Source organism: Triturus cristatus, chromosome 7, assembly GCF_964204655.1.
Source record: "Triturus cristatus chromosome 7, aTriCri1.1, whole genome shotgun sequence".
Lineage (NCBI taxonomy): Eukaryota > Metazoa > Chordata > Amphibia > Caudata > Salamandridae > Triturus > Triturus cristatus.
In genome coordinates, this window is record NC_140590.1 from 629490834 (window position 1) to 629515108 (window position 24275).

The following is a 24275-nucleotide window of genomic DNA, read 5'->3' on the forward strand; positions in this document are numbered from 1 at the left end:
ATTTAATGGGACTACTCCAGGTTCAATATCCACCCGAACCGCTGTAGAAGACTGCAGACATCCTGAGTCTGAGATTGAGTATTAGAGAAAGAAGAGGAAGAAATCAACCAGTCATCCAAATACAGAAACACCTGGATCCCCTGTGCATGTTACAACCTCACCAAATGAGCCACCACCTTGGTAAACACCCTAGGTAAAGCAGAGAGACCAAAGGGCAATACCTGAAACTGGAAATGTTCGCCACCCACACAGAACCTCAGAAACTTCTGCCAGTCCCTGTGCACCGGCACATGAAAATACGCATCCTTCAGATCCAGAGATGTGAGAAAATCTCCCACTGACAGGTAGTGAAGAATCAACTGGAGTGTCACCATCTTAAAGGGCTGGCGAGGAATGCACTAATTCATGGCTTTCAAATCCAACACAGGTCGGTAATCGCCATTTGGCTTTCGGAGCAGAAAAAGGATAGAGTAAGCCCCCTTTCCCAGTTACGCCACAGGGACCTTCACAATGGCCCCCTTGTTCAACAGGTCCTCAACCCCGTCCAACAGAGCCCGACTCTTCACCAGCAAACTTGTCACATTGGTAGAACGGAAAACTTCCAAGGGAGGCTCCACAAACTCTATACAATACCCCAGCCTGATAATCTGCAGGACCTACTGATCCTTGACAAATTCTTCCCAGAGCGTCAAAATATTCTTGAGGCGACCACCCACTGCCCCCCCCCCCCCCTAAAAAAACCAGGATAGTCATGATTTAGCTTGACTGTCTGAATCCGAACTTCTCTGCTGGCCCCAAGACTTATGGAAGGAAGGGATTCCCCGGCCATGTCTCCTAACACCGAAAGTGCTGAGCAGCCATCTTAGACTGAAACACCTGACCAAAAGTCCTCTTATCGCCAGTAAATTTGCCCTTCAGTGGCAGCTGGATAGGAGCCAACTACTTCTTGTCCTCCACAGTTTTCTTAATCATAGCCTCCAAGGGGTCCCCAAACAGTTTTGAGTCCGCAAAGGAAATTTTCATGAGAGCACTCTTCTGTGCGGCCTCTGCTTCCAAGGCTTAAGCCATAACTGACGCCTAGCCCCACAGAGGCCCCCGCAGCTGCAGCTGAGGCACTAAGGTAATCAAAAGTCAGGTCGGACCAGAAACACAACTGCTGTTCCAACATAGTCAACGACTCAGAGGGATCTTCCTCCTGAAGCAGCTTCTCTGAGATACTTTGACAGTCTTTCAGCAGCAACTGAACCAGATAACTAGTATACCCAGCAGATCTAACAGCCAGATTGGAAGCCGCAAAAGATCTCTTCAGAGTCACTTCAACCCTCTTATCCCCAGGATGTGAAGGTACCACATCATCCGACACCACAAGGCTCTGAGAAGAAAGGACTGACAACAGGGAATCAACCTTCACGAAGGAAGAGAACTGATCTGAAAACCCTTGCAACAGATAACCTTTCGCCAGGAACTGGGGAAAAGCATGTTTATCCACATCCCTCCATTCACCTTCCAGCACATTCCAGACAGACTTATGGACAGGCAGACATTCAGGCTCCTTTCCCTGATAATTGGCAAAGAAAACTTCAGATTCCTCAGCCACCGAGGGCATAGGAGACCCCAAAATGCCCCGCACATGTTGCAAAATGCTGCGAAGGTTAGCACCATGAATAAATCACCCTCTCACCTCCTCCTCTGGATCACAGTCAGGATCAGGGGCATCCCCACAGCCTCCATGGTCTGAAAAGCAGCAGAAACAGCGGCCTCAATCAGCCTTTGGACATCAGCCAAGGAAGGAGCAGCTGGAGGCCCAGCCACCACCTCCTCTTCCAAATGCGTACACTTTTCTGACCTCTTTACCTCATCCATGATGATTCAGAGGCCAGAAGAAGTACACCTCCTATATACCATAACTAATTGGCCTGCAAACCGGCCCAGTTACTTCCTAAACCATGGTTGCCAAGACGCTCACTAACCAATGGCCACGCAGCATCAAACACCATTCCACCCTGCTGGCCAATCACTGTGAGTGTTTGATTGGTTCTTATGCTCCGTCCATCACCACTCTCTTTTGTACCGCTTTGTTCGCCATAAGTTGGCAGGGTATGCTCAGACGTGAGTCCCTTGCTCACTTTGCCACTGGATTCAAGCAAGCCTGGCTGAAGACGGCTGAAATGCCAGAAACCGGTCCTAGGAAGCTTGTTTCCGGTCCAGGGAAGGCATGGCTTGGCAGTTCGGGCTGGACTGTTCCCATGAGGCACAGGGTCAGACTGATTTGCATATGCCCATGTCTGACCTGGGGTGGCAGAGTGGGCTAAAGAACGGTGATGGATCAAACCCAGATCTGTTGACTGGGTGTGAGTGTTTGATTGGTTCTGATGCTCCGTCCATCACCACCCTCTTTTGTACCGCTTTGTTCACCATAAGTTGGCTGGGTATGCTCAGACGTGAGTCCCTTGCTCACTTTGCCACTGGATTCAAGCAAGCCTGGCTGAAGACGGCTGAAATGCCAGAAACCGGTCCTAGGAAGCTTGTTTCCGGTCCAGGGAAGGCATGGCTTGGCAGTTCGGGCTGGACTGTTCCCATGAGGCACAGGGTCAGACTGATTTGCATATGGCCATGTCTGACCTGGGGTGGCAGAGTGGGCTAAAGAACGGTGATGGATCAAACCCAGATCTGTTGACTGGGTGTGAGTGTTTGATTGGTTCTGATGCTCCGTCCATCACCACCCTCTTTTGTACCGCTAGGAACTGGGGAAAAGCATGTTTATCCACATCCCTCCATTGACCTTCCAGCACATTCCAGACAGACTTATGGACAGGCAGACATTCAGGCTCCTTTCCCTGATAATTGGCAAAGAAATCTTCAGATTCCTCAGCCACCGAGGGCATAGGAGACCCCAAAATGCCCCGCACATGTTGCAAAATGCTGCGAAGGTCAGCACCATGAATAAATCACCCTCTCACCTCCTCCTCTGGATCACAGTCAGGATCAGGGGCACCCCCACAGCCTCCATGGTCTGAAAAGCAGCAGAAACAGCGGCCTCAATCATCCTTTGGACATCAGCCAAGGAAGGAGCAGCTGGAGGCCCAGCCACCACCTCCTCTTCCAAATGCTTACACTTTTCTGACCTCTTTACCTCATCCATGATGATTCAGAGGCCAGAAGAAGCACACCTCCTATATACCATAACTAATTCGCCTGCAAACCGGCCTAGTTACTTCCTAAACCATGGTTGCCAAGACGCTCACTAACCAATGGCCATGCAGCATCAAACACCATTCCACCCTGCTGGCCAATCACTGTGCACGCCCCACTCGGCAGTCACAGTGCGCTGGAAACTCAAGCATCCCAGGATACAAAAAACAAAACCGGCCCCCCCACGAAACTCTTGCAGTTTCCTTACTGCCAGAGACTTCCTCAAGAGAAGCACACCTCCTAAACTGCCCGCAGCAGAAGATCGTCCAAGGAACCAGCAGCCACCACGCCGCAGGTGCTCCAGGCGTACAACGCGGCTCCGATGGGAACTGAGCAGAGCCCATGGCCGTTCCACTACAGCAGGGACTCAGGCCACGCCACCCCCATTCCATGAGAAGCACACCTCCTCCCAGACTGCCTCGCAGCAGAGGAGGCCAGTCCCCAAACAAGGAAACAGCACCCACCACGCCCCAGGCATGCTGGGCGGTCCACATTAATGTAATATGCCCTCATCCTAGTGCGAGGAAGCCTGGTCTCCGAACAACGAGGCTCCGATCTGAACATAGTGGAGGCCACAGCCGTACCGTTACAGCAGTGACTCAAGGCAAGCCCCCCCTACAAGAAAAGGCTGCTAGAGCATACCGCAACCATAATTACCAGCAGTAGAGGACACCACCATCCGACAGCATGTCCAGTCGCAGAAAAAAACAGGATGTCCAGAGATAAGGTCAGTGGTTATGTTTCACAGAATGTGGGCGTGGCCTGGAGGGTAGGGATGGGAGCAGGGGAGATACAGCTTGGGAATGTCTGAGGGGATGAGCTGTTGCTCACTTACTTAAGGACTGTGATGGGGAGGTCTGACGAGGAGGTAACGGAAGGGAATGTTGTACAAATTAACAGTTTATTCATCAGTTTATGGCAACAACTGTTAAGAATATAGGTCTATGGTGTAAATGAACATGAGCAATTAAGGCTCCTTGTAATTGGAATTAGTAGGCTAGCAAGTGTCTGTCCTCTTATGTGTATTTCAAGGCATCCAAGCTGCTGCACTTTTTTTTTCTGTTTCTTGAATGGATATAAATTGTAGAGTCAATTATTTAAATTTTATGCTGAAATGTAATAAACATTCTGACCAAGCACTTGCAAATTCATAGGAACAAAATGCAAATATAAGAATACTACTATTAAACAACATCGCTCATTACATTATAGTGTAAATTCTTGTAGAATTTTGAATTAGTTTGTATCTTAGGATGTATAACTGTACTTAAATTGAGAGTGAGTTGTCACAGTACCCACTCGGAATTGAATCACTTCCAGGGCAGCTTATGTATTTAGGGGCCAAGCATCAAACCAGCTTGAGATTCCAGAGGTAGAGCGTTGTATATTTATATAGGGAAGTATAGATTTACTATTCTTAACTCCCCATCTACGTACTTTAACAATATGTTGGCAGTAGATTAACCCTGGGCGAAGTACTACGCTACGCTCGCGTAGTTTGCGCTACTTCGCACTACGCAAATTGCAAATAGCACAGTGCAAACACACGTAGCGGTCATTTTTTGCTTGCTAGCGGTCCTCAACGTCAAGGTGGCGACCGCGAGCGAGCAAAATGACATCCCGGCGAGACTTTTTCCTCGTTCGCGATCAGCAACATCAAATTGCCGCTCGCGAGCGTGGAAAATAAACCTCCCGGTGAGATTCTCAACGCGGGGAGGTCGGTTTCTCATTGTGAGTGGTCGCGTATGCTCGCGACCGCTCGCGATGAGAAACTACCAGTCCGCGTTGAGAAAGCTGCCGCTCGAGTAGAAAACTACTCGAGCGGCAGAAAACGACCACTTGCACTGTGCAAGTTGCAGTTTGCACTGATTGCACAGTGCGGACAAGCATCCGGCACTGTGCAATCAGTGCAAACAGCATTTTGCACAGTGCACTACGCAGTTTGCATACCTACGCGTAGTGCGAAGTGCACTTCGCGTAGCGCTACTATACAAGCTACGCCCAGGGTTACAGTAGGTACACTGGAGTCGATTTAAGTGTAAGGTGAGATTAAAAACATCTATATTTTAGGGCAGGCTCATTATGGGGAAACTTTCAATTCACGTATTCATCTTGCCGTCTGGGGTTTGGGGTGTTGAATGGCTGCATTGGAGTTGTTTCTTATAAAAGATGCAGTAACTCTAATAACTGATCCTTTGTTTTATGTTGGAAGGCCTCTTCAATTTTTGTTATGTTTAAAACTGTTTATTGTCATTTTTGCTTATTTAACAGATACATAGCCATTAGACATGACGTGCATAGTCATTACATTTCCATTATATGCTTCAATGCATAACCAATACTACGATGCATGGAATCAGAGAAATACAGAAAACTGTTTGTGCAAGCAAAAGGTTTCCCACTGAATATATCTGTGGTGTATACATCTCATGTTAAGCATGACTTTACACAAAACGTGCATGTTCTTGTGTGTTACCATGCAAACCTAAACTGTGGAGGTGGGTGCTAACCTATTGAGGACAAAGTAAGATAAAGGAGAGGGGGGACAACTGTGAGTGAAATGCTGCCAGACCCTTCCCATCCCATACCCGCCCATTTGCACGTATCATGCCCAATGTGGCTCTCATGTCTATTGGTCAGCCCCAGGAGTGACCCAAATGAAAGATTGTCACGTCTGTACTTTAATTGGGGTGCAATCAGGATGTCCCGTCCACCCGCAACCCTGCCTCTGTGTTATCGACTCTCCCTGGTGAGTATCCCCCTGCCGATTCTTCTGTCTGCAGCAGCTCTGATAGGATGGTCTCCCATTCTGTGGCCAAGGGGAACCTGCGGTGTCCCAACAGATCCTCCCTGCGCAGGGAATGCTCTCCGCCTTGGCCCAGTTGAGCAGGGAACGGCGTCACGGCGCTGCCTGTGGAGTCTCAGATGCCTTCTAGTGTTTAGTGATTAGGCGCTTGGCTAGGCCCAAGTCTAGGAAACGGGAAGTGGCTCTGTGCTTCCTCCCCTCCCAAACAGATGAAGGATGTAGGCCTCCCAGCTAAAAGGTATGACTCTCCCTGTGCAGTGGGATAGGGTATTGGCTACCTCGCTCCAGTCTTTAGCAAGTTTCGAACACTGCCATAGCATGTGTAAAATGTCCACATCAGCTGAGTGACACCTGGGGCAAGCTGAGTCCGTGCGGTAGAAGTATTTATTGATTTTGGCCAGGGTGAGGTATGTCCGGTGAAGTATGAAAAACTGTATTTAACAGGAATGCTGGTTACGAGGTACGCGGGAGGGGCCTTCCGGGACAGCCGTCCATTCTTATTCGGTAAAGGCACGCCCCAGGTCCTCTTCCCAGTGTACCTGTAGTGGGTCTAGAGAGATTGCAGTATGCTGGCGGAGCGATGCTGCAAACCATTTGACCAGGTGGCCCCCATCTCCAAAGATATGTAGATGGTGGATCGTATGGTGCACAGGAGGCTCTGTGGCCAGATCACCCCTCCTGGAAGATAGAGAATCTATAAGTGAGCAGTGTAGGAGGAAACTCCATAGATGAAGACCTTCCCCTTCTACCAGCTCGGCATGGGGATCAGAGTTCCGTCCCAGAACAGGTCCCCAGTGTCCTGAATGCCAGTCATGTCCCAGCCTCCCAGCTCCACAGCTGTGGTGACACGCGGGCCCCTGGGGGTTCCCTGTAGGAGTATAGAGGGGGCATAAGGCTTTATGGCGCAGGTAATGAACAGACAACTGCAAAAACATTTGTGAGCTACTGAAAGCAGCAGGGAATCTATGTTTTTGGGTCACGTGCATGGTTGGAAGGCATCTTCATGTTAAGATATGCTCATTTCTATGACGCTAAACCTGATATGTTTCTCCAACCTTTGTGCTCCTGATTGTGTTTGCTGGATGTAGGATCACATACCTGGTTTGTTAGATATGAAGGTTTCAGGGTTTTCCTCAGAAGTGTAGATCCTCTCCTCTACTTTCCCCTCGTCTCCTCTCCTCTCCTTTCCTCTTCTCCTCTCCACTTTTCTCCTCTCCACTCCTCTCCTATCCTATCCTCTCCCCTCCCTTTCCCTCCTCCTCTCCTCTCCCATCCCCTCCCCTCTTCTTCTCCTCTGCCCTCTCCTCCTCCTCTCGCCCCTCCTCCCCTTCCCTCCCCTCCGCTCCTCTCCTCTTCTCTTCTTTTCCAGGTCCTTAGAGGTATTGGGAAAGGTGGCATTTGGTTCTGATCTAATGATGTATCAAGGCTATACAGGGCATATTATGTGACTGCACATGAAGTCCTAAAAGAGAGGCAGTTATATGAGACAGGGGTGCTGTTGGAGTCAAAATAATTCAAAGGAGACATTTTACAATGGAAAAGGTGATTATTGCATGGGGATATTTGCCCTGAAGAGGTAACGTTTCTAATATGTATATCAGAATTAAATAGGCCCCAGAACAAACACAGAGGTCATTGTTATAAGTGGCCCAGAATTTTATATGTTAACCCCGCCTCATAATTACATATATACGGTGTTAGAATTGGGGTTTCTGGTTGTCAGAGAATGCACCCTGTAAAAGCAGGAACCACCACTCTAGTGAGCGTAAGCTAAATTCACACTAAAAGATAACCTGTGCTCACCCTCTGTTAACTTGGCACAGAGCAGTCAAGCTTATCTAAAGAGGCAATGTGTAAAGTATTAGTGCAACACACACGTACAGTAACACAATGATACCACAAAATGCTACCACCATAAAAATACTCCACACAGGGTTAGAAAAATAGATGATATCTTTATGAGTAAAACAGGACTAAAGTAACAAACATCCAATTAGTAGAGCATGATTCATGAATTTTTAAATATTCAATCAAAATGTAGTGCTTAGAAGCCAATACTGCTTAGGGTTACTTGAAGATGCTCTGGACCGGGGAAAATCCAAAGTTCAGGCCGACTGTGATGGAGGGAAGGCCGGCTACAGGCATCACACACGTCCCGCTGAAAAAGAACCTTACATTAAGAAAGTGTCGGCGTCGAAGACTCAGTGCGTCGGTTCTGAGCTGCGCAGACGATGAAGGCTTCGTCGACGAACCCCTTTACCATGCTGGCGCTGTGTTTTTGTCGAGCCATGCTGTCCCTGGAGCTGCACAGTCCGTCAAAGCAATGCAATCGATCAGCTCCTGCGTCAGCATCAAAGGGCAATATGTCAGTTCCGATCAGCGCAAAGTTATCGCTGCGTCAATTCTGATAGTTCTACACAGCCGAAGCTCATTTTCAAGGGCCCAGGACTGGATTGGCACCACTTGGCAAGGCAGGATTCACAGATGGCAGAGTGCAGGTTCTGTTGCAGGGCTGAAGGAAGTCTTTGATGGCCCTGAGACTTCAGAACAGGGGGCAACCTAGCAAGGACTTTGAGTCACTCTGGGTTCAAGTGAGATTGACCCAGTCCTTGTCCTCAGGAGGGCAGAGATCAGCAGGCTGCAGGGCAGCACAGCAAAGCAGAAAAACAGTTCTTCCAGAGCAGCAGTCCAGCAAGAGGAAATACTTGTAGCACAGCTGTCTTTACTCCTCTCCTGGCAGAGGTCTTCACAGGTCCATTAGTGTACTGTCTTCGTGGGGTCACAGGCCCAGTACTTATACCCAGTTGTGCAATAACAGAGTCGAGGTCATAGCTCACCTGATATGCACTTGCCCCAGTCTGACAAGGGAAAGATCTTGCCAGCTCAGGTATCCGAACACAGAGGTAAGCTGTGATTGCCTGTTTCAATCCAGACGATCCACAGATGAACTCCAAGCTAGTACAATTCTTAGGACAAATAGACGAAAAGCTGGGAAACGTTGGTAAAACCACAGGAAAATGCTGGAATGACCTGCTTAGAAGGGCAAGCACACATAACCACTGGAACCCATGTGAATGTCTGCTTAAGCAGGCTGAAAAACTAGCAGCAAATGGATTTAGAGTACAAAACCAAAGGACTTGTGGACATTAGGATTAACGGTCCTGGCAACTTGCATGACAGCTTTTAATCACCAAACATTTTTTATCTGTTTTTAATCATCTGTTTTAGCCATTCTTGAGCATCATTTGTACTCCTTTTTATCCTTAATTTTGTATTAGTTTTAATTAAATTCATACAATAAAGTCTGACTTACTTACAGTTGTGCCTTTGAAGTAGGGGTGACTTCAAAGCAGGCCCTTGAAGTGCGCAGGTCCCGCTTTCTTGTCAGTCCTGGTTACAGACTATCAGTAGGGGGTAATCAGCCCTTTGTGTGGGAAACAGGACATTGCCTATTCAGGTGTAAATGGCAGCTCACCCCTCTCTACCTGTCCAAGAAGAGCTATCAGCAGATTAATGCAGATTAGTTCTCTGTTACATCCACCCTTCCCGTGTTTGTGGCTGTCTAATGGGAATGCATCCGTTGCAGCTGTCACCCACCCCAGGCATGTATTGGAGATAGGCTTAAAGGCACAAAGAGTAGTAAGAGCAGAGAAATGTCTAAAAGTGGCATATTTGAAATAGTAATGTTAAATCCACCTTTATAATTAAAGACGATTTATCATTACTATCCTAAAGATATAAAACATGATGCAGCCACTCCTTTCTGATCAGGAATTACAGCTTAAATGTGTATTAAGGAATTCCCAATGCTAGCCTAAGAGGGGAGTAGGCCTTACAGTAGTGAAAAATAAATGTAGCCGTTTGTCACTAATAAGACATGTAAAACGTAAAAATAAATGACCTCCCTATTAGTTACACAGCACCCTGACCTCAGGGCTACCCAGGAGCTACATTAGGGGTGGCGTATGTTTAATAAAAGGAGAGTTTACCGCTTGGAAAGTGGTTTTAAATGCCAAGTCAAAGCGGCAGTTAACACACAGGCACTGCAATGGCAAGCCTGAGACAGGTTTGAAAAGCTACTGGTGTGGGAGGCACAATATGCTGCAGGCCCACTAATAGCTTTTAATTTACAGGGCCAGGATATATTGTATACTACTGTTCTAAGGTCTTACAAGTAAACCAAATATGCCAATCATGTATACACCAATGTCACCATGTTTAGGGGAGAAGCACATACACTTTAGCACTGGTGAGCAGTGGTAAAGTGCTCGGAGTCCTAAGACCAACAAAAACAACAAAAGGAGGAGGTAAGCATGCAAAACGTTTGGGGGAAGACCACTCTAAGAATGACAGGTCTAAGACCAGGGGTCCCCATAATTCAAAGGCGAGGACATAATGAATATGTATTCCATGTTGCTGGAGAATAAAACATGTGGTGACCAGCAGTTAGGCATTCTCATCTCAGAAGGACCAACTGAGTCTTTTATCCTCCCTAGGTCAGTTAACTGAGTACCACTGAATTTGACAATAGTATCTTTGATTTACAGTCTTAGAAACAGCAGAAGCAAAGCATGAAATGCTTTAGAAAATAAAAGTAATTATTATGATCAATTTTCATATGTGTGTGTTATGTTGCATATCTGATCAGAAGCTTCACAGTTCACTGAGGATCATAATGCTAGGCAGATTTTGAGGATGCTCTTCACATTTTATGTGGTTTTGCTTGACATAGCTATTGGAGAAAACTGTTCCATTATGGATGAAAATCTGAAGTGTGAATCAGCATAGTAGAATATCCCTATGGGAGATTTTCATGTGTTAACTTCAAATGAATGGGGCAGCATGTAGTTCCATTTGCTTTCCTCACCAACCAATCATTGGTTCCCATGCAGGAGTAGATAAGATTTATCCTCAAAGCTGGAATTAAGCCTATGCGGTGGCAACCAGAGATCCGTGGGCGGCGCCGGTGCCCAGGGGCCCACGTCGGTTGGCGGGTTTCTTCTGAAGACCCGGTGAGCCCCGGAGCTGAAATCCCTGCACGCCTGAAAATAAAGACCGGGGGCGCTAAGGGTCCGGGGGCATAACTGAGGAGTGGGCCCTCTGGCGTGGCATATCGGCAACCAGGACTGGGGGGTGACTCCTGCGGCCTTGCGGACCCGAGGGCAACATGCTCTGAAACGGTGGGCGCCGCAAACGATACCAGCCCCTTGGCACCCAGAGAGACCCTTAAGGAGCCCGAGTAAATGCTGGTGAAACAATCTTGACCGCAGGTCACCTTGTGAGAATGCCAGCGGGGTGAATCACAGAATATTGTCTGGTAAACGCCTGAGATATAAACATTTGTCTGTTCGGGGAGGACTGTTCCCCTGTCGCAAGGCCATACCTCGCAGCAGTCGTGGCCGCGGAATCTAGAGAAGTAGACCTACTGGGGCGGCTAACGGGTTGGGGTTCTGGCAAGTCCGGTTCCTTTAGGGCAGAGGTCTTCAAACTTTTGTAGGTTGAGCGCCCCAGCTGAATCTTTTTAGATGTTGGGCCCCCCCACTACCTGAAATTTCTGGAATCTGGTACAGTACGTAATCGACCGCCACGCGCATATCACGGGCCATATCGAGCAAATAATGTTCAACACAATAAGAGTGTTTAGTAAACTGCAGGTTTGTGAGTGGGTGTGGTGAAATGACAGAGGCTTATTACACAGCTCAAAACACAATTTTCCAAGATACAATGTGTGCAAATAGTTTTTACTAGGATGCTTTATTTTACACATGACATAGATTAATAATAACACCACCAACATAAATGTGACGTGTGCGCCTGTTTTTAACCACATAGACTGTCAATCTGTGAATGGATTTTTGCTACTGCCATCCTCAGGTTGTGCTCCACATCCAGTCTTGAACGGTACTTAGTCTTTAATACCGCAAGTGCAGAGAACCCGATCTCACATAAATAGGATGAGCTGACAGGCAAGAGAGTTTTGATAGCAGTTTCTCTCAAAGCTGAATATTCTGCAGTAATTTTCAGCCAAAACAGTGACTGTAAGGGAGACCGTGTTATCAGATTTTTCGAGCACTCCCTAGCTCAGAGTTGGTACACGAAAAATATTCTTCTCTAGAAACCATTAACAAATGTTTTAGGCAGCACTATAATGGGATAATTGCCTACAACCAGTTATGGATCCAAAGAGACAGGTGAAAGTCCAAAGAGAGGGCGCTGAACGAACACCTAATTGAGGAGTCCTTAGTGGTACAATAAGTTGCTTGCCTGAAGCAGTGGGGGTTTAGGACACGTCGGGCTTATGTTTAAAAAAAATAGAACTGATAATAAATTAATGGTGTTGCCTATTTTGCTTCAGAGCAATGTTGTCTGACAGACTTTGTGGTGGCAGGGACATGTTAAGGATTTTGGGTGCCCTGGGCCAATACTAATTTGGGGGCCCCTGATCAGAACAGCTTTGAGATTAAATGATTCACTTTCGGCTCTTTAGCCAGGGTACTAACGGTGCACAGGCGCTATGGTCGAAATTCTAAAAGTGTATACATCTCATATTCAGAGATAGTGATGTGTGCTTTCACTGTTGTAACAAAGCAGCAGCCCACTAATTTTACAGCGAATAATATCTGGGATAGCCTCCAATTTCTCATATGTGAGGACCCGTTTTGATCTAAAATAAACTTTTTTATGGTTGTTGCATAAAACAAAAACATTTCTAGGCAAATAGTAATAGACTCTCTCACATCAATCACATTAAAAAGAAATAAAGCAAAACAGTATTTACAAGAATCTGTTTAGGAATTATATCAGGCCAATAGGGCAAAAACGGAGCTGCCTCTATCAAGGGGCCCCCTGAAAGGCTGGATTGCAGTGCATGTAAATATATATTTTTGTAATTTAAGACAAAACCGTGATGGGGCATGACATGCCCATACTTGTGTACAGGGGTGCAACTAGACCAGAACTTCGCGTGGGGGCTAACACTTCCATCCTGGGCTGGCCCTAGCACTGGTCGCACACAGTGCAACGGTCTGTTTTGGCGCCCCATCCCCCATTTCCTCCTTCTCCATGAATGCCCTCACTACAACTTACCAACAATGCACCTCATCTCTCTATAGCACCTTTCTGGCAAACATTTCATTTTTTTATAACACTACTCATTGTCTACTCACACTCAGTTCAGTGATCTGCTTGGTACATGTTCTTTGTAGCAGGCACATTAAACCTCTGCACTGTGTGGGTGGCAGGAGTGCCCATGTGATGGCACGGTGAGCCATGCAACAGTGTGAGAGTAGGGTAAGAGGAGTGACTGCAGGGTGAGTGAGGTGACCATATGAATTTCGGTGCTGATGTAAGTGTAAAAGTGGGACGTATGAATGCATGGTTAATGATGGGCTTATTTGAGTGAGATTGCAGATTGAGCAGTGAGGGGGACAGGTGAGCGAAGTGTCACATGAGTGCAGGCTGAGTAGTGTGCTCGTGTGACTGCAGGGTGAGGTACAGGGTGAACAGCACAAGTGCATTGTTAGTGCAGAGTGATCACTGTGAATTCAGGGTGAGCGGGTGAATGGTGTGAGTGCATCGGGACCAGTGTGAGGGCATTGTGATCGCTGTGAGTGCAGGGTGAGCGTGAAAGCAGTGGCGGCTCCTCCATTGGGGCGTGGGGGCGTCACCCCACTGCTTTCTCGCAGTGCAAGAAGCAGAAACATAAAATGGTAAAACTACCATTTTATGTTTCTGCTTCTCGCATGGTAAAACTACCATTTTATGCTTCTGCTTCGCGCACTGCGAGAAAGCAGAAGTGCTTGGAGTTCCTGGTTGTGGGAGGGAGGGTGGGTGGTCCTGCCTGAGGGCAGGGGGTAGTGGCATGCCCACTGTTGTGGGTCCTGACTGCTTTGGTACTGGACCCGACCAAAGCAGTCATACGCCCTCTCCCTTTTCTCTATGTAGGCTGCTGCATGCAACCTACATAGAGAAATGGCCAGACTGGGGCGCTCTCCGCTGCGCCTTACCAATCACAACGCTGCCATTGCGATTGCGATTGGTGGAGGGAAGGGAGGCTGCCTGTGGGTGGCTTACTGGCTTTCCTGAGGATAGCTGCAGGAAATGCGGGACAGCGGGAGCCAGGAGCTGAGGCGGCGTGGACGGTGAGTTCTGTTATTTTATTTTAAACTGTTGTGGTGAGCTTCGCTGGGAGAGCTTTAGGGCAGAGGGGTATAATCCCGAACTATTCCCCCGCTCCCCATATCTTTCTGCTCCAAGGTAATGGGTTGCTTAGGAGTGTAGTAAGTGGGTGGAATCATGTGCAGGCCGCTGTCTCTTTCCACCCCTGATCACTGGCACCGAGTAGCTGCACCCGTGGCTGTGGGTCAGGGTGACGGCTGGTTTATTGATACTTAAAGGGATCGGGCAGCAGGTCATAGCACGCATGACTGGAGTGGAGCTGCAGGAAACGATAAACTCATGTTCGGGGTAAATGCGTTTAAACTTTTAATTACATTAAATTAGTCCGAGTATTAGAAAGTGCCACAAAGAAATGAACATTTTCTAAAATAGGTGATCACTTTTATTAACATGCTGAGTTAATTTCACCTAGCGCGCTGCATTAGTTTTATGCCACAACGTGAATCCAATGCAGCACGCTGTGTGAAAGAATCACATTTTTCTGTTGTATTTTTTGGGGGGGGTTGGTCGGGATGGCACTCGGCTCGCCACTGTTTTACAGCACCGTACTGCAGCACTCTGCCTAAGCCTCGTGTTTGTGGTTCACTGTCTGACTGTCTGCTGAAAGCCTGATCTCTAGCAGTCACAGCCTGGTCAGGAGAGGTGGGTGAGTTAGACAGAGTGCACCGAGGCCGCCTTTTAGAGAGTGTGTGCCGCACGGCGCTTTAGACACCAGCAGTGCAACCGGACACCTGTGCCCCTCTCAGCCGCTCAGCACACGTGGATAGAAAGTGATAGTATTTTTTAATCTGGTGGAGGGGGCTGAAGAACAACCTCCGACCAGATCTGATTAAACAGTAATTTGCAAATCGAGCTCCTTGTTACCAGCTGCTTTACTCTACTTTGGACCGTGGCTTCTAGCAACTAAATATATTTTCACCATTGAATCCTTGTTCTCCTAAAAATGACAACACTCATTAAGTACAGTGTGAGGTTGCAAGGACGAGGCAGTCATTTCAGCTGCAGTGGGACGCAAGGAGTCTCCTCTGCTATGAAATCGAATGCAAAGGAACAGGACTGTCTGTTCCTTTGCTTTCGGTTTTAGCAGAGGAGACCCTGCCTCCCACTGCAGCTGAACCATTCCAGCTCTACCAATTAACCCCCTCCTGGGAAGGTTAACTGTTAGCTCTTTACTTGACAAAAGCGCATGTCCTGCCTTATCTATTTCCCCTCCCTCCCCCCTCCAACACTCTGTTACTGTGACTTGACTTGCGACGCGGGACAGTAAAATACCAACAAATAAGATCTTAGTGTGGAGTGCGCACCCCCCCTGAGATGGTGTCGCGCCCCACTGGGGGGGCGCGCCCCACAGATTGAAGAACTCTGCTTTAGGGGGTCCACTCGGCCGGCCTCCCAGGACTGCGGATGTGGCCAAGCTAGGCTTGGTGCGGCTTGTGGCCTGGGAGGCTGGATTCCGTGAGGCACAACCTGTGATGCCGTTGTGGGGGGGTCCCGCGAGGCCTTTTAGAGGCACAGCTGCTGATAACCACAAAGACCTGCTACTCTGCAGTGGGGGCCTACGAAGGTGTGATCGCAGTGCTGCTAAAGAGGGGAGGCTTTTTGCAATATAGTTTCCCTAACGCCTTCCTCAACCAACATGGGCAAAGATAAACAGGCAGGCGGTGGCTCCAAACAGAGTACCTTGGATCACTATACAACTGCCCCTGGCGGCTCGGGAGAAACAGTGGCCAGCTGTACGATCCCTGACAATGCGAAATTACAAGAGGCAATTACCCAATCGAGAGACACCCTGGAGGCGAAGATCGGCGCCGTAGGGTCAGAAGTTTCATTCCTATGTGAGGATCTCGGTAAGGCAGTAGATCGCATCACAGAAGCTGAACCCTGTGTCTCCACTGTAGAAGATACAGTGAACTCCTTCCAAAAGAAAGTGAACAAACTCACGAGTGTGGTGCAAGAGCTAGCGTCCCGAGTTGAAGTGGCGGAGGGCCGCTCACAGAGAAACAATTTGCGCTTGGTTGGCTTCCCGGAGGGTTGCGAGGGCTCCTCTATGAGCAACTTTCTTACAAAATGGCTGAGGTTGCTTCACGCTGGGAGAGTCCCTGTCTTCCTGTTTCATAGTAGAGAGAGCCCATTGGGTGCTGATGAAGAAGCCCCCACCTGGTGAACACCCACGACCAGTGATCGCTAAGTTGCTAAACTATGCTGATCGAGACGCAATACTCCAGTTTGCAAGAACCTATAAAGACCGTCTGCTTTATGATTCACAACCAATAATGATTTTCCCGGACTACACCAGACTTGTACAGCACCAGCGACAGTCCTTCGTAGCGGCTATGCGTAGGCTCCGGTAACTTAGCATTTCCTACATGCTGCTCTATCCTGCTCAGATGAGAGTGACATACAACTTGAAATCATACTTCTTCGACTCCCCGGAGGCTGTCTTCGCCTGGGTGGATGAAACAATGCATCTCAAGCCGCACACTCCAACACTGGTGGAATTAGACTTCTCGCAAGGATCGCACAGAAGTAGACAGAAATGAAATAACTGTAAGAGGAAGCACAGATCCATATCCATCTGGAGGTCTCAAATTCATGACGAAGTGGCATAGTGTTAATCAACAGATACCGCCATATGGGCCTATGGTCTGATTGGATAATAACATCTTCGTCCCTAGATGCAGAACTGCTGGGTCAACTGAACTGGCTTGGGGCAACTGATGGAACTGCTACGCCCCTAAGTTGTTATGTTCAACAGTTTTGGGAAGGTTGGGTATGATTGGTGGAGTTACCTGGGCTCCCATGGTTGGAGCCCCGGTGGCTTCTCTGCCGCGACAGGTACTCCTTGTTTATGGATGTATAGGGGGGGGTGGAGTTTCGTTATATTTTGTTAATATTGTTGTAGCCACCGAACACACACTGAGGTCACATTCCACCATCGCAATCGCAACCATGAAAAAGATCGCACTGATTACGGATGACGCTATACACCCATAGGACTCAACTGGGGGACTTAAACATAATATCCTGGAATGTCAGGAGGTTACTCAATAAGATCAAGAAGGGTGCAGTCCTTCGATTAGCTAAACACTGCGATTCCGATATCCTCCTATTACAGGAGACCCATCTTCTAGGGAATAAAACCCCATGTCTCAATAGATTTGGATTAACTACAATACACCATTCAGGGTTCACGCGGGGCTCTTGAGGCATGGCAGTCCTGGTGCATTGCCGCGTCCCATGTACCATTTCTAAACATTGGTTGAATCCCGGGAGTTCGTACACCATTATTACAGGAACACTGTCCAGTGAAAAATTAACCTTAGGCAGTGTCTACGCTCCGCACCCCCCCCTTAGACAATCATTCACAGACAAAATTTCACAGATATGGGGAGAGCTCCATAAGGGCTTAATAATATTAGGTGGGGATTGGAACGATGTTATGACACTTCAAGATCGTTAGCAGGGATCAAGGCAAGAATCTCATACAAGTAAGTCCAAACTCAACCTCCTGGCTACCACACTGTTGTGGTCAGATACATGGCGCGCCCATCACCCCTCTGAGAAAGGCTTTCCATATACTTCGGCAGTACATGGCACACTGTCCTGACTTGCTTATATTTTCCTTCCCCATAGCTACAAGCACATGATATTCCACAGTTCCATCTTTCCCAGGGGGTTGTCTGACCACTCTCCTGTCCAGCTTAAGATACGCCTAAAATCACAACGACCCCTCTTTCGATGGCGTATGTCGCACTGGCACCTCAAAGACCCCACTTACCAAGAGGTCATTCAGCAAGACATCACTGGATATATTTCGACTAACACCAATAAGGCCCCCTTCGAAAGTTATGTTATGGGAGGCTCTCAAACCTACAATCCGGGGGGTCGACATCAGCTTACAGACAGCTGAAAAGCGCAGACGCCTAGTCCAAATACTAGAATTAGAAGATCGTCAACAATTTCTCGAAATACAAGTGGCAACGGGGACCGCGCAACCTTCTCCAAACACAGCAGCAAATACACCAACTCCTTACTAATGAGGCAAGTCTAGTAAAATGCTTCATCAGTTATGCCAGGCCAAGACAGCCTCTATCCCACTGCCGGTACTACGCGATGTAGAAGGAGTATTATATACATCCCCAGAGACGGTGGTCCAAGTATTCGCTACATATTATGTTTCTTTATATCAGCAGAAGGAATGTATATCAGGCGCCCTTATTGACACATTCCTCTCAGACATACCCCCTCGTAAAGTCATTAACCAAGTAGGAGACTTATTAGATGCCCCTATAACATTAGATGAGCTCAGAGCGGCACTGACCAATACCCATCTCGGTAAAACACCAGCACCCAACGGATTCCCCCGTGATTTTTTATGGCCACATATGACAACATTAGGCCCACACTTTCTAGCTGCACTCCATGAGGCACTTGAACAACACAATCTACCCACGGATTGGTGTGTCGCTGAAATCGTGGTGTTCCTAAAGCCTGGTCGCCCCCCCCGAGGATCCTTCTTCATATCGTCCCATCTCGCTGCTCAATTTCGAGCCTAGGCTCCTTCGCAAAGTTCTTGCCTATCACCTTCGTTCATACATTCGAGATCTTGTTCATCCAGATCAATATGGCTTTATGCCACAGTGATCTACTGGGCATTACATTAGACGGGTGCATAATGCCCTCGCTAGGGCCCAAGATTTGGGCCAGCCGGCGGCCTTCCTTCTGGCCAACATTGAAAAGGTGTTCGACATACCTTTTCAAACTCCTTTGCACATTTAATTTTGGACCCCGCTTCTTAGCATATGTCCAACTGCTATATACGGACCTCTCGGCCTCAGTGCGGGTGGCGGGACATTGGTCGACTCCCTTTCCGATTCACCGGGGCACGCAGCAGGGCTGTTTCCTTTCCCCACTACTATTTGCCTTAGCCATAGAGCCTTTGGCCACCTGGGTGCGACAAGATCCGCTAATTCGAGGGTTTGAGAGGTCGCATTAATGTTCCGACAGAATTGCATTATATGCCTACGATGTGCTCTTTTTCATGACGGACCCTTGGTCCTCTGGGCCCCGCATTCTTCAGATCCTCCAGGTATTCGGGGAAACTTCGGGTTTGGGTGCCAACCCCTCAAAATTGGTGCTCTACCCTATGTGCGGTGACAAGGGATGCGGGACCTTGGCCGAGCAGTTATCCCATGTTAAAGAGGGATTCAAGTATCTGGGGGTATTTATTTCATCATGCCCCATGATATCATGGTCACACAATATTATCCCTCCTCTCCCTGCCGTACGTGCAGAAACTACAATATGGTCACAACTACCCCTGTCGCTTTATGATCAGTCATCCATTTTTAAAGTTGTTTCTCTGCCCCGATTATTGTATCGGCTACGGAACTTCCCATACAATATTCCCCGCTCTTGGTTCACCCTACTGAATGCAATCCTAAATAAGTTCCTATGGTCAGGCAGGGCGATTCGAGTGGCATTAACTACATGTACATAGTCGACCTACTGCAGAGGTATTGCAGCGGCAGATATATATGCATATTACACCTCATCCCATCTCTTAACTATTAATGAGTGGTGGTATAGCTCACAAGCAGACCCGGCCTACGCCGTGGAATGACTGGCAATGGAGGGCACTCCCCTACAGAAACTCCCTTATAATTAGATAAATCTTGATACCCTCCCTCCGGCCAGCAAAACAGTTATACAATTATGGCGACACACGGTTAAAACCATGGACTGGATGGGACGCTTGACACAAAAGACCTCATTATGGCAGGGTACATACATACGCACTGTCTCCACACTTACAGGCTTTCACAAATGGGACGTTCTTGGAATTTCTACAATGGGTGACATTATGCAAGGTTGCAACCTCAAATCCTTTCAACAATTACAATCGGAGTTTGAGCTACATAAATCACAGTTCTACAAATACGTACAATTGCGACACCCCCGGACCACCCAAATTCGACAACTTGAGGAATTACCAGAGTTTCATCCCCTAGAGGGCCATTTTTAATGGGAGACCTGGGGGCGCAGAAGATAAGACAAATTTATCAGACCCTCACCACTCACACACTAAATACATTACAAAAGACTAGAGATACCTGGGAGACCGACATACCTACCATAACTGACGATGATTGGACCGATGTCCTAGCTAGTCCACCGAAGTGCGGCGGTTTCCTCACGATACCGTCTCATCCAGTTTAAATATCTCCATCGTGCATACTATACCTGAACCCGTTTGTGGAAAATGGGTGTCATCCAGTCCCCTCGATGCCTTCATTGCGGAGACACCGGGGGAACATTCTTACATACGGTCTGGAGCTGCGGGGTGTTGCAGCCATTTTGGCTGAGAATCACGTCCTGCCTGGGTCGTGTCCTGGCCTGGACCATTCCACATAACCCCAGACTGCTATTACTCCACAGTACGGAGGAGATTGGCGGAAATCGCCACAAACAACACCTGCTGTTCCTGGGCCTAACTTTGGCCAAAAGAGACATAGTCCAGATGTGGAAGGCAGCTGCTCCGTTGAGTATGGAGGGTTGGGATAAAAACATGGATAGATGCATGGGCGCCGAAATCGCAGTCTTCCAGGCACGGGTTTGCCTGCAAAAACATAGAAAGATTTGGTCCGGTTGGGCGACATATCGAGATATTGATCTACCCCCTTGCCACACCGAGACCCTCCATAGATCCCCCAATAATATGTACAATACATCAGTAAGCCACAGACAAGCAATCTTGAATTATGATACACATACATCTCAATACATGCTGTTGCGGTTATTCTGTGGTATTAGGTGCTACCATTCAGTTAACAGGCCTGATGTTCAACAGGCTAATTTGTTATGCTTTCTAAAAACATGGTACTTTCTACATCAATTGCCATTTGAAATGTTTGTATTGGGCATTGCTAGAATTGAACCAGGTGAGAGTCAGGAAGCATGGTTTCTTTTAAAGGATGTCTTTCTCGAAGAGCTGTAATCTCTTTTAAATATTTCCACTTAAGCCTATCATTGTCTGTGTTTTATTTATAGAGCAAAAAATTCTAACAATGCAAAAGTCTCTACAGGCCAGAATACGGCAGAAGATCCATACTATGGTAAGGCACGGAAAATGACAATATGTGCGCCTATTGAAATATTCTCAGGATGAGATAGTAACATTTTGTCAAACGCAGATTTGGAAAAAAGGGTCAGAACTTCTCGTTCTAGATTAAATGACTATGGCACTCAACGGTGCAATAAAAGAAAATTCACTCTCCTCACAATCAGAATTTTGGACTACGGCAAATTTGAAATTGTACAAACATGCCAATAATATTAGAAGAAGCTCAGATTTCAGCCCAAGAATTACCTCATAGGGTGCATTATTCTGTGGGTTTGAACATAAATTGATGATTTTAGCAAATTACGGGCCAATTTAATAAATGTGTACGTAATCAGTGTACACAGCATCTCCAACTGTAATGAAGCACTAATACACTGGAGCAACAGGCTACACAAAAAACACCAACCCTGAAGCAAACAATATGAGCCATTAGAACAATAAATATAGTTACATTGTAATTGTATTAATGTGTATTGCTCCAAATTCTATACAACTCGCACTGTGTACTGCATCTGCTGCACACACACTCAAAACTTATGTTGTCCAAAGGTTTTGGGTGTTCCTTGCGGAGTATCTTCTTAAGAGTCTTTTAGTTCTCAATCTCAATAGACACTGATTAGCATTTTCGTTATAGCATTATCATCTCTAGAACCTATTTAATAAGGAGGGTTAACATTCAAATGGTTTGCCAGCATTGATATATGTTAAGGTGTACTCCAGCCTCATTTTATGGCTCTCATTTCCGTGAAGAATCCACCAAGGTATCACTAGACTCAAGTTCAAGGTGACATAATGGCAATGGTATGGACTATTACACAAAATCTCTACAAAAGGGTCTAATAGGGACCAGTTTATCGACTATACTACCTTCAGTCCCCAAAGCATAACTACAAACACTACGCGAAGGTCCTAAGTCAAAGCATAAACACAACGCCGCATGATGCTGTATGTGCAATCCCTTACATCAAAACTAAAACATTATTGCATCACCAGGCAGGGAGATTAAAGGGTCTATCGGGCCACCCTTAATGGCGGAGCTTCGTCATGTATGACCCTTGGAGATCAAAGGCAGGGTCCCTACACTCGTGAGCCACCCGGCTCTACTGGGTGCCCGTCACAGTGATCCCTGACAGAAGAAATCTCATGCCACTGGTGTGCAACCAAATAGTTCAAAGAATACAAAAAAGTGCAGTGCGATAATGTGATAGTGTACTAAAAATGACTACGTGGTCAAAAAAATCTGTTTAATATGAATTGACCAGGTGTCATGTCTAAAAACCAAATTAGTCAAAAAATTTATGTATGACTATTCCCTGGCTTGGTCTGTCTAGGTCGACATGTTTCAGCCGATCTGGTTATTTCACCCGGCTTTCTTCAGGACCAGTTAGTTGATTTAAAAGAAGCTACTGCAGGATAAATTTGGTAAACAGTGATGTGAATCAAATTAAGAAACTTATTGAAAGAAATATGGTGTGGCCGAAGCCACCCTACCAGACTAGCATAATTGCGCTTAGATTTGGTGTAGTCACCTCTTCTTCTTTCCTAAAAAGAAAGGGAGGTAGGTATCACACATAATTTGTGATGGGATTAACACAAAACATAACAGCATCAGCGACTCGTGTTTAGTAGTGCTGATCTTGAACACTACTCATTTTATAGTATGGCCACCAATCGGTCCATAAAAGAGAGTACATTCTCTGAAAACATGCAAAATTATAACTCACCCAGCGTTCTGTGGGAGGAAAGCCTCACCTCACCCGGCAGATTGCTCGGTATAGGAGGCACCGCTCTGTTAAAATAGGGACACAAGAGAGCGGGTTGTAAAAACATACACCAACACTCCGTGGTCCCTACATAAAGAATAACACAAACCAATCAACTCCTGACCCACAGGCCAACACACCCAATGCCTAACAGAACTGTGCCATGCACTCAATTCAGCTTAGAGTCTGCATTGTGGTAACATCTCCAGACACATAATTTAGACGCAGTGTAGACATATCCACAGTATTACACCTCTCTCTAATGCTCAAACTGTACAAGTCAAAGTTGTAGGGGAGCAACATGTAATGCAGAGGTCAATGTTCAATCAAAAACCAGTCATGGAGGTCCAAAGTTAACCTAGGCTGATAATTATTGCTCGCATTACCTTAAAGAGCGCTAGGTCAAAGCACGCATTTAATCACAACCTTACCTATCCGTCGAGACCTCAAACTGGACCTCGAGCAGTCTGGGAGGTACCGATCTCAAGGAAGGTGGCCCCTTAAATAGTGGCTGTGATCAATTTAAGTTCGCGCCACATCGCAGGTGTTGTGAATCGACTCGGCAGGAGATGAGTCATCACCACACAGCGCATGTGCGAACACAGCATCGCCACTCCCGTCCGTCAGTGTAGTCAATACCGGGCATGCGTCGTGTAAGAAATGCTGTGTGTCTCTAGGACACCGAACTCTGTTCTAACCGCGCATGCCTCTACCAAAATATCACCAAACGCTGCGCATGCCCAGAGTCTAACATGATCGAAAAACTTAGAAAGTAAATTCTCTCCAAAGGCCACTACAACGTACATGAAAATATTGCACAAAATCGAAAAATAACGCGTTCCGCAACGGAACAATCACACAGAACATGACTGTGTGCAAAGCTTGACAGTGGTAATCTCGATCGTTATTAAGAACGTGTAAACACATTTATACGAACCCAAGTGCCACTACTCCTGGCACATGCGCTCTGGTACCAGGATAGGCAAAGCATGTAAAGTGTCACCACTGTTCAACAAGTCCTAGTGCATTCAGGTAAGCTGGATGCGTGCCATACCCAGCAGCAAGCTGCTCGCGACATTCATATTCTAGGGCCAAAACTCATATTTTTAATTTACAACACTGTGTCGACATAAGGACTCCTAACCCTAGTGATATAACGATGGTTACTGTCCAAGTGTATTATTAGGTTAGTACTGACACTAATGTATAACTA

General features: G+C 47.0%; 1 protein-coding gene across 1 annotated transcript in view; it reads left to right on the top strand.

Annotated features, from left to right (window-relative positions):
- PECAM1 (platelet and endothelial cell adhesion molecule 1) overlaps window positions 1–24275 on the top strand; it is a 435744-nt gene that overhangs the window by 188752 nt on the left and 222717 nt on the right. Inside the window, exon 11 of the mRNA XM_085617241.1 lies at window positions 21227–21291. Within this exon, the coding sequence (XP_085473367.1) occupies window positions 21227–21291 (65 nt within the window). The remainder of the gene's footprint in view (window positions 1–21226; window positions 21292–24275) is intronic.